This window comes from Hirundo rustica, chromosome 6, assembly GCF_015227805.2.
Source record: "Hirundo rustica isolate bHirRus1 chromosome 6, bHirRus1.pri.v3, whole genome shotgun sequence".
Taxonomy (NCBI): Eukaryota; Metazoa; Chordata; class Aves; order Passeriformes; family Hirundinidae; genus Hirundo; species Hirundo rustica.
The window spans coordinates 17,404,359-17,423,350 of NC_053455.1; the positions used below are offsets into that span (position 1 = coordinate 17,404,359).

General features: G+C 43.6%; 1 protein-coding gene across 10 annotated transcripts in view; it reads left to right on the forward strand.

The window, feature by feature from the left end:
* The window catches only part of FOXN3 (forkhead box N3), a 216,629-nt gene that overhangs the window by 89,441 nt on the left and 108,196 nt on the right, over nucleotides 1–18,992 (forward strand). For all 10 annotated transcript variants that reach the window (XM_040066834.2, XM_040066832.2, XM_040066830.2 and 7 more), the window contains one exon: nucleotides 15,928–16,064. In XM_040066834.2, coding sequence (XP_039922768.1) covers nucleotides 15,928–16,064 — 137 coding nt within the window. The remainder of the gene's footprint in view (nucleotides 1–15,927; nucleotides 16,065–18,992) is intronic.

Consider the following 18,992-nt stretch of genomic DNA (forward strand, 5'->3'; position numbering starts at 1 on the left):
GAAGCAAAGACAGCTGGAAAGGTTTTTTGGTCACCCCCCACCATGATTTTGCACCATCTCATGACTTTCTAATAGAAACATCTAGAATGCCAACATGCTAAAAATGCTACAACTCAGCAACATTAAAGCCAGATTCTGGAGGTTACAATAAAGCTATAATCTGTCAAGTTTCTTTCAAACTCTTTTGTTAGTGCCGTGTTTAGTATTGCCTGATTGTTCTTCTTTTGCAAGAAGAACACAGTAATTACAGAAGTCCTTCACATAGAGTGCAGAATTCAGTATTTGTGGTCATTGGGTGCAACTATGAAGAGAGAAGGACCCATTGGAGCAGCCAGCCCTTTTTATGGGTGCTTTGGAGCTGGTGTAACTGGCTTCCTCTTGCGGGGCAAGCAGTGGGAGTTTTTACGGCACCAGCATTCTCAAAGGCTGGTTACTGGTTTTCAGCAGGGTTTGGTGCATTATGTATCTCTGAAAGGTAAGATGACTGCTGTTTAAGTGTTTCAATATAGGTGGGATGAATGAGGAATATAAGGCATCCATTCCTTTTTGTTCAACCTTTGGATAGGGCCTTCAGCAGTTTGGACTTAATTTTCTAGCTATGCATTTTTCTTTATAGGATTGTTTGTATGTTATTTTTGGTTGCTTTTCATGTTTAGCTATTCGATTCCAATTGCTGCTTTTTTTGGTTCCCCCCCCCCGACACACACACACACACACACACCTTAGTTCTCTTTTTTTTCCTTCCTGCATCATTTCTAAATGTAGCCGATCATAAGTCTATCTGAGGAATGCAGGGACAAGTGCTTTCAGTCGTCATTGCACTGTACTGAAAGTGCATTTGCATTTTGAAAAAGAAAAAAGTTGCAGCCGTTTTTTGAAGCAGGATTTTCATTTGTAAACCGTATGCTATTTTTGGTGTGTCAGATATGAAGGTTTCCTGTGTGAAACCGATCAAGAAAAAGATCACAGGAGACCTGGAGCGGTGACTCAGGTCACAGCAGGCCTGTTTGCATGACACCTGTGTCATCAAAATAGCCTTGCTTTGGCATCCCTAAATGAGATTTTCTTTTTGTTTAGATGGTAGATCTTTTCAAAGGCATATTTGATTGTGAACAATTTGGAGGAAAACAACATTTTAACCTTCTGAGATTATCGTACGTCTTTTCTTTCTTCCTTCTGAACTCCTCCCATCATCATCTGATGTTGGGCAAGTTGTCGATTTTCATCGCTGGAGTCTGCCCAGAAACGGTTTCTCCCTGTTTCCTTCCACTCCAGGCATGTTAAGGCAGATAAATTCATACACTGATGTTTAATCACTGATCACTTACCACTCTTGTGCAGTATTGATCAGCAGCCTTTTTGTATGCAATGATCAGAATGAGTAATAGCTTCCTAATAAACACCAAGGAGTGGGAGGGTGAAGATGGTGACTTAGCCCCATGTAGAAGTTGACACAGCTTTTTTCCAGAAGTTTCTAGACTCCATCAGTTTCTTTTCCCCTTGCCTACTCCAAACTCAGTTTCTTTCCTTGTTCTGTTCAAGATGAGCATCGGTCCTTTTTTGTAGATGGTGTGTCCTTCAGCAAGTGCCCCAGTCCTCCTCTCAGGGCTGCTGGTGCTGCTGAGGTTGTACAGTGTCTCATTTTCCTGAGGAGCCTGTCATTTCTTCTTTCAGTATACTACAAACACAGGCTTCCTATTTCATGGGAACGTCCTGTGAACATCATACCTGAAAATGAAAAATGACTGCTTGTGAGATAATTCAGTTAAAAAGAAGCCAGGGAAAACCCAAATGGGCAGGGCTGTGGTGTGTGGGTTGAAAGCTGTTTTTTACCCCTTCCTTCCTCCCACTCTTTCCTTACCAGGCAAAAGACCCGGTCTGTGCCTGAGCTTGCTATTCTGAATAACCTCTTATCTGCACACAGTGACTGATGCTCACATCCTGTTTGCTACCAGCTTAGAGCGCCCTGAAGAGGGACATTTCTATTTCTGCTGGGTCTGTTTCAGTGAGTTTGCAGGCTGACTCTCTTCTGCTGCCTCTGTCATATACCTTTTGACTATCTCCTGTGAATTTGAGGAAACTCACTTTTTCTTTACTGTTTCTGTGAAATAGCAGAATCATTATGGGATTTGGAATGGCATCTGGAAAAATGAAGTAGACTTTTGAACAGAGGAATAATTTATATTGAGTCAGGATTTGGTTAAGTATTTAGACTTTGATTAATGCTCTGCTAATGTAGAACTAGTCTGCCCAGGAAATAACATGAATAAACCTGTGAATTCTATTCTTGCCAAGATGTAGGTTTTGATTAGGCACTTGCTAGCTTCCTTGGAAAAATTGTAGATTTAAATATTCCTTTTTTTTTTTTTCACGCCAGTGAGTTCACGTATTATTTCTCTAATGTAATCACTTTGCTCTGTTTAATAATAAACTATCTGCACAATTTCAAATCTGTTTTACTGGTGGAGGTGCTCAGGGAAGCTGATTATCCACTCTAAAATACACTTGATTCAGCGGCTTATGCTACGGAAATTTTCTATGCAAGCTTTGTTGTGTCTGCCACTTTTAGTATTTTACGAGTCGCACCCTGTGTAGCCATGCTTGCAGAAATGCAGTCACCTAAAAAACCCAAGATAAAATATCCTATAGTTGTCAAGTCTGTTTTTGAGATTGCTCTGTGGAGATAAATATTAAAGGGAGTCTTCTTAGAGTTTTAATGAAACTTACTGTGAATTAAACTTTGAAGCCTAAGCAAGTTCATCTTCTTGTTCTTTTTACAAGCCTTTGCTTCTGCAGCAGACTTAAAGTAAAAGTGGGAGAAAAGTTAAGTATGTCTGAATTAATGGCTCCCACAACAAATGTTCCTGCATTGTTCTTTTTAGCTTACTTCATCTTGAGGATGATTTGGGTGAGACCTGACAAGGTAGCTTTCTTTCACCCTCTGCTGCTGCATGCTTCTGCTGAGAAGGACACTTCTCACCTGTTTCTCCCTCCCTGACTTTCTGGTTGGCTGCACATCTCCTGGGGCTAGACGCAGGTTCCCCAGCTGTGGCACAGTGGGGGCTGGTGCCCTGCACTTTCAGGGAGGGTGAGGGGACTGTGCTTGCTGCCAGGGTGTAAATGCTGTGTTTAGCCCACTTGCCAGACTGTCTCCTGATTGTGCTTGTGGTAATGTCACGGCCCTGGCTATCTCCAGCCATCCACGGGCTGGAGCTGGTGTGGGTAGAGGCTTTGTGCACTCATGCACTGCTGCCAGAGGAGGCCAAAGGTACAGCTAGTACTGGGAGAGGGTGCTTGTAGTGACCTGCGACATGGCAGTCAGTGGAGACAGGTGGGTGGCTTAGCAGCCCGCCTCCTGTCTCTGCTTGCATATATCATTTCCTTGCCATCTTGAGATTGGAGCCTCCCTATGTTGGAAGGCTCTGGTGCAATTGAGATGTGTTTTTGACTCTCCCAGGAAGGCTTTTATGGACAGCACTCGAGCAGATACAGAAAGAGGTTATTGCCATCGGTGGCAGTACTCTGACTCTGCAGTGGTCCCAATGAGGGCTTGCTGCTCTCTGGCCATGTGTAGGTTTCAGTGGTGTGCCTCTCAGGTGAGGTTTGCGTTACAGTAAAAATGAGATGCCAAGTCCCACTAGGTGAGGAAAGCCCTCTCCCACAGGCACTGCAGTTCTAGTCCGACCACAGTGCCCAGTGTCTGTACTGCAGCTGCTGGGTTTTGACCTCCCCACAGGAGGCTAGTTTGCTCCTAGAGCTAAACTGGCTTTTCCCTGCTTTGTCTTCATTGCAGAGCCATTGATCTCACTGTTCAATTTAGGAGGCATTTCTCCAGAGTCTTGTGCTAGTACCTGGTGTTTGGGTGGAAGCAGGATTTGTGTAGGCTGCTTGCAAAAATGCCAAGTTGCGGTGAAGTCCCAGATTTTTTTCAGTCCGTGGGGTTTCGGGTTATGACAGTTAGGCTGTTGAGGCTCCTGAAGCCAGGCCCTGCCCTGATGAGTTTGTGCTGATTTGGGCTGTGTGAATGAGATGAAAACTTCACTGCAGTCATGAGTTGCTTCGTTTTGGAGGATGTTTGCAGCATGGGGAGATGTTTCGTTTTGCTTTCTGGGGTTTCTTTCAGCCATGAGAAAGAAGAGGAGGAAAGAGGAAGTTAGTAAAAAATAAGTGTCTCTGAACCCAGCACAGAAATGGGATACAAACGGAGGAGAATGTGTATGTAAATAGCCAAAGTAATGTGTGTGTTGATGGATGTGGGTAGTGCTGAGGTCTCTGTTGCAGGAGGATGGTTATTCTTCAGCATGTACCTGCTGGAGGTGACCAGCGGTCTGTTGAGGCTGCTGAGTGGGGCTTGGGATGGGGCACAGCTTTGTTTCTATAAAGAGCCCTGAAACACTTGGAAACCCCACATCCAGGGAACCTCTCCAACCTTTTATCAAAGTGCCTGGTTTTTCTCCTCAATACATTGTGCAAACCAATATTAAACACTAAACAAGGAAAAACCATACATTAAATGAACAGTTATGAGGGAAATGGTGCACATCCACAAGCTTTTGTCAGGTCTTCCTTATTTTTATTTTTATTTGTCACGGATAATGGATTTAGTACAACCTACTCCCTTTCACATGTTTCTGCTAGCTGTTAACCCCTTCCCCTGAAAATTCATTCACTGGCTTATTTCTTCATTAATACAGTGATAGGCAAAAAGTGACCTGTAAACCTTTAGCACAGATATAAGTGTTGAATAATTTTTTTAATATCTGTTCTGTGAAGGGTTGTGTTTTAAAATTGTCCCTAGGTTTTCATATATGATGTAACTATACATTTGTAAGAAAAGGCAATTTATGTCTTTTCCAGTTGTAGATAATGGAGATAATATGAAGGGCATGGATAATCAGTGGGTATTTAAATGAGTGCACCTCTGATATGAAATTAGCATGCCCCACTAAATGGACTATTGGTCTGGAGTCTGGGGTTTGTTTTTTTTCTTTTCTGACATGGATTTTATAGGTGACCTTGAGGACTTCTTTTTTTTATTCTTTTGTTTCTGCATCTTCTCAATTTTCTTTTCAATAGTGTAAGACTAATTACACTTTCCATGTATACACAGAAATTCTATAGGCTGAAACAGCATTATTAATGCTCCTGCCTGCCTAATCTGCCTCAAGTATGCCTGTGATGGCCCATCATGATGACAGGCTTGTCTTCTGGGCTCTCTTGCTTGGCCAGCCCAGTCTCCCTGCATCTGTTTGATCTTGCACTTCGTTCCTCCCTCGCAGTGTCTCAGCCCATCTTCTTCAGTGCCCAGACTTTGCCTAGCCTGGGGCGACTTTGGGCAACATCTGGGGTTGCTAGGTACTGGTATGAAACAACATCAACTTTATATAGGAGGCAGGCATTGTTGAAGGGCGGTCAATGGCACTGCTTTCTTCAGCTGCTTGCAGGGTTTCCGTGTGGCAGCTTTATAGAGTTGTTTGCATATAAACTCAACAAGGAGATATCTAACAAGCTAAATACGGCTCTTGGTGTTGGGCAACATAATGCAACACCTCCTGAGCATGTTGTAGGAATTGTTTTATGATGAGAGCAGTGGGAAGCTGATGTGGTGTAGGACATCCACTGCTGGCTGTTGGCAGTCATTTTGTGTGAGCTTACCTTTACTAATGGACACGTGCTGGTGTGCTGGAGGAGCAGTGGACCAGCTGTGCCCATGGGCAGTGGGTCACTGTGACTGAAATAATGGTAGAGAATCATTCCAGACCTGGTGTTGAAGTGTTCCTTATGGGATCAGGAACCTGGACTCTGGAGACACGCTTTGGGTGGGCCTTCTTGGCTGCAGCTCAGACTTGCTGGGTGTCTAGGTCATGCACTAGAAGACATTTCTAACTTCTCTGTACATGTGAGGGGAAGTGCTGAGGTAAAAAATTACTTAAAAGCCCATGAATGCCTTCGTTTGTGTAAAACCCCAAAGCAGTCAGTCCCGTGCCCGCCATTTCTTTGCTCTGCCTGTGGCAGATAGACAAAGCCATAGGACACTACTAATGAGGCGCTCTCTGCAGGTTCAGGTAGGGGCTGGGCAGCCTCAGAAGGCACTGCTGCAGAGGGCAGGGCCTTTCACTCTGATAGCACATACAAGCCCAGAGGTACAAAGGCAACTTCACAGAATCACAGAATAATGAGGTTGGAAGAGACCTCTAAGATCATCAAGTCCAACCTATGCCTTAACACCTCAACTAGACTATGGCACTAAGTGCCATGTCCAGTCTTTTTTTAAACACATCCAAAGATGGTGACTCCACCACCTCCCTGGGAAGACAATTCCAGTGCTTTATTATTCTTTCAGTGAAATTTTTTTTCCTAATATCTAACCTGTACCTTCCCTGACGTAGCTTGAGACTGTGTCCCCTTGTTCTGTCAGTTGCTGCCTGGTGGAAGAGACCGACCCCCACCTGTCCACAACACCTTAGAGGTCACCTCTAAGCCTCCTCTTCTCCAGGCTAAACAACCCCAGCTCCTTCAAACGTTCCTCATAGGGCTTGTGTTCCAAGCCCCTCACCAGCCTCGTTGCCCTCCTCTGGACACGCTCAAGCATCTCAATATCCTTCCTAAACTGAGGGGCCCAGAACTGGACACAGTACTCAAGATGTGGTCTCACCAGTGCCGAGTACAGGGGAAGAATGACCTCCCTACTCCTGCTGGTCACACAATTCCTAATGCAGGCCAGGATGCCGTTGGCCTTCTTGGCCACCAAGGCACATTGCTGTCTCATATCCAACTGGCTGTCAACCAGCACCCCCAGGTCCCTTTCCGCCTGAACACTGTCTAGCCACACTGTCCCCAGCCTGTAACGCTGTAGGGGATTTTTGTGGCCAAAATGTAGAACTCGACACTTAGACTTCTTAAACTTCATGCTGTTGGACTCTGCCCATTCATCCAACCGATCTAGGTCTCTCTGCAGAGCCCTCCTCCCTTCCAATGGATCAACACAAGCTCCCAGCTTAGTGTCGTCTGCAAATTTACTAATGAAGGACTCAATGCCCTCATCCATGTCGTCTATAAAAATATTAAATAGAACTGGTCCCAATACAGACCCCTGAGGGACACCACTGGTGACTGGTCGCCAGCCGGATGCTGCACCATTCACCATCACTCTCTGGGCCCGGCCATCCAGCCAGTTTCTAACCCAGCGAAGAGTGCTCCTGTCCAAGCCGTGGGCTGCCAGCTTATCTAGGAGTATGCTGTGGGAGACAGTATCAAAGGCCTTGCTGAAGTCTAAATAGACAACATCCACAGCCTTTCCTGCATCTACCAGATGAGTTACCTGGTCATAGAAGGAGACCAGGTTGGTCAGACATGACCTACCCTTTGTAAACCCATGTTGACTGGGTCTGATACCCTGGCCATCTTGTAAGTGCTGTGTGATGGCACTCAGTATGAACTGCTCCATTATCTTACCTGGTACTGAGGTCAGGCTAACTGGCCTGTAATTACCAGGATCCTCCTTCCTACCTTTTTTGTAAACGGGTGTCACATTGGCCAGTTTCCAATCGCCTGGAACCTCGCCAGGGAGCCACGACTCCTGATAAATGATGATATGTCTTGTGCTGGTGAGACTTGAACTCCTTTAATATTGGAAGACCACTGGGCAGTGTGCATTTTGGTAGCACTTTCTTGTGTTGCAGGATGTTGTGCTGCATCTTGCCTCTGAAATAGGGGTTTTTGACTATGGAATACCATGGCCTTCCCTTTTCTCAGCTGTTACTTCTCAGTGTGATCTGGCCTCTTTATTCCTGTATCACTGTGTATTTGTATGCTTGGCTTCCTTTTTTGTTTTATTTCATTTTGAGACAAAGTAGTCATTTTCCTCTCAAACCATACTTCCATTCTCAGGGAAGTAATATATCCACCCAGCCTCTCCAGTCAGAAAGACGGCGCCCATTTTGTGACTGGAATAACAGCAGAGATGTTGAGGTGGTTCATGTGGCTGCATCACTTGGGGAAGAACCAGGCCAGTTTCAGAAAGTCAGATCAGCGGAATAAAAGGCATATGGCTACGTTGGTGTCTGGGGTAGCTCACTGAGGAAGCGAGCTAAAATACCAAGAGATGAGTTTGAAAACAAAGACTTGGACTTGCATGACTTGAAGTAATGGATGTTTTTACTTGGAGCAAAATAAGATTTAAAAAGCCCCAACCTTTTGTTTTCTTGAGAAGTGCTGATGATTTTTTGATGCAACTGGCTTACTTGGGTTGAACATGTACTCCAGCAAGCTTTCACATCAAAACTTTAATTTCATGTATTAGATGAGCATGTGTTTATGGTCATGTAATTGTGTTTTAGCTCGTCTCTCCTCATTATGCTTCTTCACCTTTGTGCTTGAGCTGAGCTGTGACTGCTGCTTTAGTGAAAAAAGGTTAAAAATGTACAGAAGTGTCTGTGAGGGTTTTGTTAGGCTGCATGCAGATACTGCTTCAGATTTACTTCAGCTTGGTGTCAAGCTGTTGCCTGACATTGCTAAACATTCCTTGGAAGAGCAGGGGAAATTACTAGCTCTCTTAAGTTCGTGGGTTGGGGGATTTTTATGAAAATTAAAAGCTTAGTAAGCAGTTGTCACTGTCATTAAAATACAGTCAAGGTCTGTAGAGCAATTCTTTAAAGGTGAGTGTGGAGAATTTCACTGGTCTGTTCTAGAAATGTTAAAAGAGAATGAAGAAAATCTGCTTTTAAACTGCATGAATAGTTCCTTGTAATTTTTATGTAAGATTGCAGTGAATCTGAGGAATGTGTTTTGTAATAATAGGAATCACTGGCAGTGGCTTTGTTGTTCTTTCTTTAAGAATTCCTTAGCTGTTGTACTACTTAATTAAAAAAACAAACAAACAAAACAACCAAAACCAAACAAAAAACCAACCAACCAAACAAAAACAAAAAAACCCCACCAAAACCCAAAAAACCCCCACAAACCAAAAAAAACCTATCTGACCTCAGATGATTCAATGCTTTGTTTGTGTGTTTCTGCAAATAAGTTCAACTGTTTAAAAAAAGGAGTAACTGGAGAACCCACCAGACTCATAGGCAAACTGTTATAGAGGATAAAGTTTTAGTATTATCTCTGACCACCCGTAAAAAACTACTTAAAACTGGAGAATCTGTGTAGGAGAGCAGAGCAAGCAACATTATGACTTTCCTGATAACTTGAAATACCAATGGGTGAAGATAACCAATAGAGTTTTTAACAGACCAGCAGACCACCTTTGGCATCTAATCTTAAATCTTCCTGAGTAGTTGCCGAGCAAATAGTTTTAAATTTGTTATGTAAAATATTTTCCAAGTTTTGATACTATTATGCTAATTCTGCCTCATGTAAATGTAGGAACTACAGTTCTGAGTTGGTTCTATTTTAGGAATGATACCTTTTATTTGGAGGAGTGGGATGCTAACGTGAGGGATGGGTAATTGAACTAAAAAAGTAGGGCGTGTTCTTCTTGTCACCACTGTCTGCAAGTGAATGGCACTGAGCTGGCCTTTGAGCAGTGTTCCTGGTTGCACAGGTTCTCTCTCCTTGGGTATTGAAAAACATTTCTGCTCTTGCTGTTGTAGTGCTGATTCAACACAGCATCAGTGGTCACAGCAGGCTTGCGTTTTCTAGTCTTGGTGAATTTTGCAATCATGAACCACTTCTTTCCCATAGTGCCAGCACAACGCTTGCAAATCTTCAAGAGTAGAGGTATATTTAGTGAAGTATTGTAATCTGTGTTGTATTGTGGGATGGCTTTGAAGCCATTTGGCAGGTTTCTTTGCTTCGTACAAGAAAGTTATTTAAGCAAGTCACTCTCTCCTGAGGTGGATTTTGGAGTGATTATTGTGTTCCTCTTGGTGCCCTTCAGAGCTGAAGACAAGGTGCAACTCAGAAAGTATTTTACTTGCCTTCTTTCTGCTTCTTCATTTCCTCATGAAAATACCTCATTTTCTTGTTAATATTTTCATAGAGTGAGAAAAGGGGAATTTGTGTTTAGGAGGAATTCCTGATGATAGTTTGCTGTTCCTGGGAATCAGCCAGAAACTTGTTTTAGTCACGGTTTCCAGAATCACTCTGTCTTCTGGGTGACTGGAGTGTCTGGTGGTGAGTGAAGTACCCTGCACTTTTTGTGGATAGACTCTTCCATCATGCCGTGTTCTCTTGGGTGCTTTTGCACATCCTTGCTGCCTGACAGCCTTGAGTGTGCTCTCACCACCCCCAGAGGCTTCCTGCACAAGTGTGAGCAGTCAGCTGTGACAACAGTGTCAGCAAGGTGGCTGATGACTTTGTGCTGCTACATTAGATGTGGTGCAGCCATAGAAGTTGAGATACGCACTTCTGGTCTAAAACAATTACCTTTTTCAGATTCTGGTCCTGGATGTAGTTACTCAAACATTTGTTTTAAATTCTGAGGTGACATGCGCAGTTCTATCATACAATTTGTTTTGCTACTGTAGAAACCCTTCTGTGCTCATATGGAACACTTGGACCTATAGAAGCTGTTGGGCATTCCCATGGATAAGCTTGGTGGCATATCTGTGTGAAAGGTTTGCTTCAAGCCTGCTGTTGCAGCATAACTGGACACAATGAGCTCAGGATAAATATTTCTTTAAAGTAAGAACCTTTAATACCCACTAATCTCTCCAGTATTACTTGCAAAGACATCACCTGTTGTAACAACATTTTCATCCAGGAGAGAAAACTTTTTGATGGTGAATTACTGACAACAGAGGGTTCCTCATCACTGAAGGTGCTCTTAATGATATTCACAGGTCCTGTGTTAACGACTGCAGCAATCTACACCGAGTTAGGCAGGGACAGGTGTCACAGTGATGTGATTGCAGTATTTGATAGCTTGGGGCTGCAGATGTTAGTTGGAAATGCCCTTTTTTGAGTAATGGGGAATGTCTGCTCTTTCTCTTTGCTTTTAGGGTTACTGAAGCCAATGTAACAAACTTCTCAGATGGTGTACATCTGCACCCCTTCAGTCTGTGTAGCTACCTGATATATGCTGCTGATCATTTTGGTTCAAGAAGGCCTAGCCTTGGCCACTTGTCACCTCCTGATTTGATAGTGGAGAAGTAAAGCACAGATCTACTCAGTGGGCAGATGTTGTTTGGAAGTAGCAAGCTCCTTAACTCAGAGCTGTTTTAAAATTCTTAGTCTGCTGGTCTATCTTAGGTGCCTGAGCAGAGCTGTGGAGTCACTCATGGGTGTCTTTTTTTGCTTTCTTTCCTCCCAGCCTCCAGGCACCTGTGTTGGTGCCCAGCCTCTCGGTGTCTCTGGTTTCCCATGCACAGCCTGGCCTTTCCCTCGGGGCTGTCTGCCAGCCTTGCTGTCCAGCTCACCGCAGCTTTGCCCTGTACCTCTGCTGTATGTCATACTGGTTTTGTTATTTGTCTTACAAGCTACTTTGTGTCCAGCCAGAGTCCTGGTTTTCCTTTCTCAGTGTGCTGTTTCATGAGGTGCATCAGGATGTCACCAGGGCTCCTGCTGCAGCAGGGGGGAGCTCCCATTCCCCTCCCTGGATCCCCACATCCATCCCCTACTTTGCCACAGCTCTCTGGATGCTTGTCACACCCTTCATGTGAGCTAGCTTAATGAGTGTAAATAACATCAAATTATGTGGGAAAAACAGTTTTCTTTGAGGAAAATGACTGAAATGGGCTTATGGAAGAAGGCCCAGGCACATGGAATCATGGAGGAAAAAAAATCTCCTTTTTGGCAGATTTCCCTTAGGGTTCTGTTTCCTTGGGGACTGTCTTAGTGGTGATGCTGCTGCAAGAGGTATGGGTGCCTGGAGCTGCTCCTCCCTGGTGCAGATCCAAAGTGAACATGTTACCAGGGCTTCAGAAGGGAAAATTTGGAAATGCCAACATCTCCCTGAGCCCATGTTTTATGGTTTCCATATCTGCTCTCTTCCCAAAACTTTGTATTGGCCAGACTTTTTTTATGGCAGTGATAAGAACAACTCTGTGAAAAAGGTTGCATTCCTAACATGTTTCAAGTCTGTGCTAAAATAACCAGGGAACAAAATTCTTCAAATAAACATTATCTGAAATTTTTATATAGATGGATGTAGCCCCTGCAGTACCAAAATCTGGCCATGCAAACCCAATATAATGGGTTGTGTGTTTTTTCCCAGCCACTGGTTTTGGAAAGAGCTCAACACACAGTTCTTTTAGTTGAGCTTTGGGCAGGCAGTGGCTGATACGTGAGGTCAGGCAGTTAGTTGTAAGGTATATACAGGCAAAATCTTTATAGTGAGGAGCTTTAGTAGTGGATAATGCTACTAATTCCCAACTATAACAACTGAAAGAACTGACAAGCAGCATTTTAATTAATTAAAAATTTCAGGTTTTTTTCAATTCTACTGAGAAATGACCAAACATAGTACTAATGGGTTGTGTAAAGTAGTATTTAAAAACTTTTATATGCAGTCCATTGGAAGAAAAAACAAGTGAACATTGAGTATATCCTGTACCTTTTCATGGCAATGCACTGACTTTAGTGCCTGGGAGGGAATCAGAATTGGATATTTGAGATACGAGAGATCAAATTTATTAATAAATTGGGAGTTAGTACACAGTATTGTGCACAGTCTACATATGTATTAAGTGATGCAAAAAGAAGTACCAATTTCTCCATATAAAAGATAATCAGGAAATTTTTTTAAAATAAAGTATACAGTCATAAACTTTTGTGGGCTAACTCTGTATGTTTCTCTCTCTCCCCATTAACACCTCTGAAAGCTTACCCTCAACTATAGTTTACTCTTGGACCACATGAAGAGGGCTTGTAGTGACATTCCCCATTTTTTAATTACCTTAACCAGGAATCAATGCAGAAGCTGTAACCTGTGTTTGGGAGGAAGGAGGTGGCTGTGCCTGGCCCTCGGAGGAGATGGCATGTCAGGAGGTCTGAAAGCACTCCAAGTGCTGAGGAGATCAGGGGGCTGTTATCCACTCCTCAGTCACTTGTTGCCTGGGAAACAAATGTAATCCAGATTTTTTTTTTTTTTAAATTTTTTTTTTTTTTTTACCTTTCCTTGCTGGTTTTTGATTGGAGTCACTATTGACTTTTGGCTTGGAGGAGGTAGTGAAGCAGCACGCCAAGTGTCATAAGATGGAAATTAATCACTAACCGACGGATCTGAGCTCCAGTGATTTCCTTTCCCGTGATTGCTCTGTATATGGGAAGACTAATGACACATCTGAACAGACAGTTAACAAAGCTCTTCACACCTCCTGACAGTCAAGAAGGTTTCTTAACCAGATGTCACTTCAGTTTTCCTTTTCATTCATGCTCTGTTATGTGCTTGTGGAAAACCAAAAATAACTGTCTTAAAAGAGAACATTGCAAAGTTGGTGAGTTTTGCCTTAAATTACATTTGTTTTTGCTGGTAAATTATAGTCAGCTCAGTTGCAGTGTAAATACAGCAAATCTGTCTTCCCAGGTGATTTTTTTTTTTTTTTTTTTTTTTTTTTTTTTTTAACAAGGAGTACTTCTCAATATTTTTTTGTGAGCGTTCCTGTTTTTCAGTGAGATTATTTCTGGCTTTTGCAAGAATATGGGCAAGCCAGACAAATGTATCTTAACAGTAATGAAAGATTTTGAAGTCACTCTTCACTAGTGACTTTGTATTGTAAGGCCCTCAGCTTAAATTAACTAGTGGGTTTTGGGGAGTAATCTCTTTCAGGTAGATGAAAAGTCTGTCTTGGAAGTAAATGAAAAAAACCAGAGACGTTTGAAAACAATATGTTGTGTTCCAGTAAGTACAAATAAGGTAGATGGTATTTAAGTGTAGCTTTTTTTATAAGCTTATCCCATGCTGTAAGAAGTAAGGAATCCAGCAAAGGTTTTCTCCTGAAAAATGTTCCTAGTTTTGCTCATTGCTTGCTTAAAAGGAAATTTTATGTTCTTAATCTGGGTCTTGGACAGAGCATGGAAGTGGAATTCGGGATGTTTGGATTCTATTTTTGACTCTGTCCTTTGCCTAAAAATCACTTACTGGGCTTGTCATGTATCTGGCCCATTGTCCCATATTTAAGAGGGCTAAGAGTAACAACCTCCTTATTGCAGACTGATTTGAGAAGGGTGGTGCACAGCTTCCACAGCTGACAGCAGCACTGGATCTCTCAGTTGTTGGCATCTTTACTGAGATGAGAGTCGAAGAGTCTTGCTTGCTGTATCTCTAGTCCCTTGAGTCTTGGGCTTTTTGGCCATATCAGGGCCTTGCTTCACTTCAAGAGCTGGAAGATGTCTCCCCTTAGACTCTTCTGTGGCCTCCTGGTAGGGCACCTTTGGGCAGTAAAAGGATGGGTGGGCTGGAACCCTGGAAGCCATCCTGAAGCATCTTGACCCCATGTTCCTGTTCCACCAGAGCAGCTTGCAGCTGTTCTTTGTGACACGAAACTGTCACAGCTCCTGTGGCTTGTGCTGTCTGCTCTCCTTTTCTTTCAAGCCAAGTCTCACGTGGCATTGGAAACTGTGTAGGTGCACCCGCAGCCATCCAGTGCCATTGGGGAAGACTCTTCTTTTTCATTAATTTTTGGGGAGGAGAATTTAGTGCAGATTTGCTCTCTATAAGCACTTTGCGTGTTGCACTGTGTATCCTAAAGCTGTCCATGGTGCAGAGGAGCACTTAGGAGGTGGTACAGCAAAGATACAAATTTTCAAAAGGAAACAAGTGTCTGGTTTTGGTCTTCTATATGGTTTAAGAAAATAATATCCCTCTTCTGATGTGATTCTGTGTGTGTCTGTGTGTGCTTGTTATTTAACACGTTAACTGGGAGCTTTGCTTCACTGATAGAAGTTGAAGCAGAGAAAAGGGATGATCCTGGGTTGAAAAGCAGCTAGAGGCAATAACACAGCCTCCCGCATCTGTTCCAGAAGACATCAGCATTTACCAAAAAATCTTACCATAATGCCTTGAAAGCCTGCCAGTGGAGTTCAGTTAACAGTTATGATTGGTGTTTCTTTTTACGTATGCTCAAGGAGAGCAAGACTGCTCCTGAACTGTCATTCCATATGCTTTCATAGTGAAGCTGAGGCAAAGTTTTCATATTTGTTTGAGAACTTACACAAAACAATTCAAGATATCCTCAGCCTGACCTCTGATGGGATTGAGACAAGAAATGAAATTGCAGTGCTTGTAACTGCAGAATAATCACTGAATTTTAGTGTAATCTTTGCCTTGCAGATTGACTGCTTATGTTGTTCCTTGTGTCCAGAAAGGGTAATTGCAGTAACTGTTGTTTTAGCCGATCACAATTGCACAACACCCTTAAATGGTTATACTCTGATTATAATGTGGGCTTTCTTTTGGTTTTGGTTCGTTGGTTTGTTTTGGGTTTTTTGGGTATTTTTTTCCCCTCTGGGGAGAAAAGATGATTAATTTCCTCTTGTAGTATAATGGCATTGATGTCATGTGGGTTGGAGGATTAAGTCCTTTTATTTTTAAAACAGTTGCTAGGGTGTTTAACCCTCTCCTTTTTAGCCTTGTTTCTGTTTGTGTAAGAGCAAAAGGAAAAGAAAACCACTTCCAAAACCAAGATACTTTTCTTCAAAGTTTCTTTTTAACAGTTAACTGTAGCTTCTTATTTTTCCAATATGGGGTGATTGGAAAATTGCCAGATATTATTAAATCATATTAGCTAGTAACAAGAGAAAGGGGGAAAAGAGCAACCAAGCATTCATTCTTACTTTTTTTCCCTCAGAATTGTGATTTAAATCATACAGTCATAATACATTATTAATGGAGCAATAATCTCTGGCAAGCAAAGATTCTTCGCTTCTGTCAGACAAAAAACCCAAATCCACTGCTTTTCCTGACAAAAACTGTTAAATAGATAAGGCTGTGCCATTAGATCAAATATTTGATTTTTTTTAATTCTTTTCTCTTTGCAGAGTATTGGAAAGGGATCCTTGTGGTGTATAGACCCAGAATATAGACAAAATCTTATTCAGGCTTTGAAAAAGACACCCTATCACCCATATTCGCATGTGTTCAATACACCTCCCACATCTCCTCAGGCATATCAAAGGTAAGAACTAGATGCATTTTACAACTCTAAATGATTTTTCTGCGGTGTTGTGTGTGATTCTTGAGTAAGACACTAAATGCAATCAAGCAATGCAGTTTGGAATGTGCTAGTGTGGCAAGTCCGTGGCCTTGGCCTTGTTCAGTGTGTCCAGGACACCTTTTACCCGCTCTTGCCCCTGCTAGCACCAGCAAGTTCCCCAGCAGAGCCTGCAGGCTTCCCGCAATAGCGTTGACAGAGGAATGCCTGAAATTAAAATGCAGATGAGCAAATGGAGAGCTCTGAAGTGCCCAGTGATCCCATTTGCTGACGGCACAATTCCCTCACTCACTCACTCAGAGGAGACGGGCTCAGTCTTTTCCTGGGAGGGCTGAGGGCCGATGTTGCCTGTGCAGCCGCTAATTGTCCACCAGGTGAGCCGGTGCCCAGGTGGCTTGACCGTGGCACCCGTGGTGGCCCTTAGGATTAGCCTGGATTTTCTCCTTTGCTTCAGTGAAACAGACACGGGGTGGGGTTTTTCCGTCCGTTTTGCGTTTTTGGATCTGGTCTTCACTTACGACCAGTGTTAGCAAAGAGACATAATCTATGGCTGCCATCCACAAGGCAGGAGAGCAGGCGCTGAGGTTTGGCAGAACTGCTTTCTCCCCGATGCTAATAAGGGCCCGGCGTGCCGTTCATGGCCCGTGCTGGCCCACTCCCCTCAGGATGGGGAAGATGTGATGAGCCAGCCCCAGCAGGGCCCGCAGCAGCACCGGGACTGAGCGGTGGCGCTGACGGCTCTGGTGGCGGCTGAGGCGGTTTTTATTATTTTTCCGCGGTAGCGTTGAGGCTGGCGGCCGGGGAGGGCAGCGTGATGGTCGCCGTGGCGACGGGGCGTCTCCTCGGCAACGCGCTGGCCGGGCCGGCGCTGCCGCTGCCGCGTCACGGGGCCGCGGGGCTCGGCCGCGCCGTTGCCGCGGTAACGGCGATCCCGGCACGGCGCTGGGAGTGGGGACTCTGGGCCCGCTGTTGTGTCGGGGGATCGCCCCAGTGGCCGGGGATTCCCCTGGGCCCCTGGTTTTTCCTTTGGAAACCCCAGGGAGTGATGAGGCTGCAGGGTCCCGGGGAGGTGCAGCCCGGCTGTCCTGGTGTTCCGTGGGGTGCTGGGGAAACACTGTCCTTAGTCCCACTTGTGGAAGTACCCCCTACTACTGTGCTCTGCAGAAGGACAGATAAATAATTTTGATAATGTATTAAAATTGTAATTTATGCATTTGAACAAAGCATGTTTCCTGGCCCTTGCTTCATTGTTGCTGCTGCCTTTTAAAGAGTATTTTAATTGTGCTCATACAGATTTATTGATAAATTCTCATATTGAGTAGATGTGTAATGCGCATCTGATGTAGAAATGGAAGGATTTTGATCCCTTCTAATCCCCACAAACAAAAGAATCCAGCATACACATGCCGTTGAAAGCCAGAGGATCTACCATTTTTTAGTGGCTGAAGTGAGCGTTGACTCAATGGGCTGGGTTTGCCAGAACCACTGTGCAGTTTGGTGGCAACAACATGGACAGCAAGGCTGAAGGAAGCAATGCAGCAGCACTGCTGTGGGCAGTCCTTGCAGGGATAGATCCTTAGAAACGCCCTGTCTGGGTGTCAGGGTGTGCACAGTGTGGCAGCTGCCCTGTGTCCTTCGCAGCCGTGTGCCCGCTGCTCCCCATCCTCATCCTGTGCAGCTATGTGCCCGCTGCTGCTCTGTGCTTGCTGTGTGTGGCAAAGGATGCCTTCAGTCACAGACCTTGAGCAGAGGTTGTGCTGCCCTCTTCCAATGGGGTGTGTGTTCAGAACCTCATAACCTGTTTTTGTGAGTGGGAGAAGAGAGAGGTACTGGCAGGTGCCAGACAGTATGGGATTTAAGAAATGGGTTTCAGTCATCTGCTTCCACCACTGCCCAGTGTAGCTGGGCAAGAGAGAAGGAGGGGTGTAAAACACCAACAAAACTGAAAAGGAAACTTCTCCTTGGAACCCATGGGATTTTCAAACTGCTGCTACACTGCTTGTGCTGCCAAATGCTTTGGAGTCTTCCTTGTAATGACTGCATCATAAAACAAAGAGCTTGTGTGGTTGAAGGAGCAAGTGCCTTGCCAATACAACAAAGGCCAGGTTTTATATGAAGAAATTGTCATCTCACTGTTCCTCTTAGTTGACTATCTTTCAGCACTTCCACTCTTAAATAAAATTTAATATCCCCTTAGTATTCTGAAATATTTATTCATTCTGCTACTAATGACTGATGAAATATCAACATGAAGCTGATCTAGGCTATCAGTGACTTTTGAATTAATTCTGGATTGGAAGTTACATGGTAACTTTCTGAATATATTTCCAATATATTCTCAGCAAATTGACTATTCCTTGTGCATTTGGAAAAAAACAGTAATCCCATGTGTAAGTGATTGCTTTCTCATGTGTACAAAGACTTCAGTAAGAGTAGAAAATGTAAATCCCCTCCACCGTCGTCAGATCTCCAGGGCGATATATCGTCATAGTAACAAATTCCAAGGGGAATTTTTCTTATGGTGAAAACAGTACATCTAGGAAAAAATCCTTGGGTGGCAGAGCTTTTGCTGTCCGTCTTATGTAAGGGAAGTCCACAACTAAGAGAAGCTATGTCACTTGATATTAATTAAATATATCTGGAACCAGATAATTTGCTAGTATAATTGCTATCTCTAGGAAGAAGGTTTATAAGGATCAGTTGGTGAAATTCTGCAGGGGCAAATTGACCTATTCGTTGTTCTTATCAGATATTTTAAAATAATAAAGATGCACAGATGAATCACGTGTTCTGTTTAGTATCTGCATAAGCGGCTTAGGGTTGAATTGAGCACGGAGTGGAGGAATGCATTGTAAAAATATCCCAAGCAAGATGATCCCTGATACACAAATT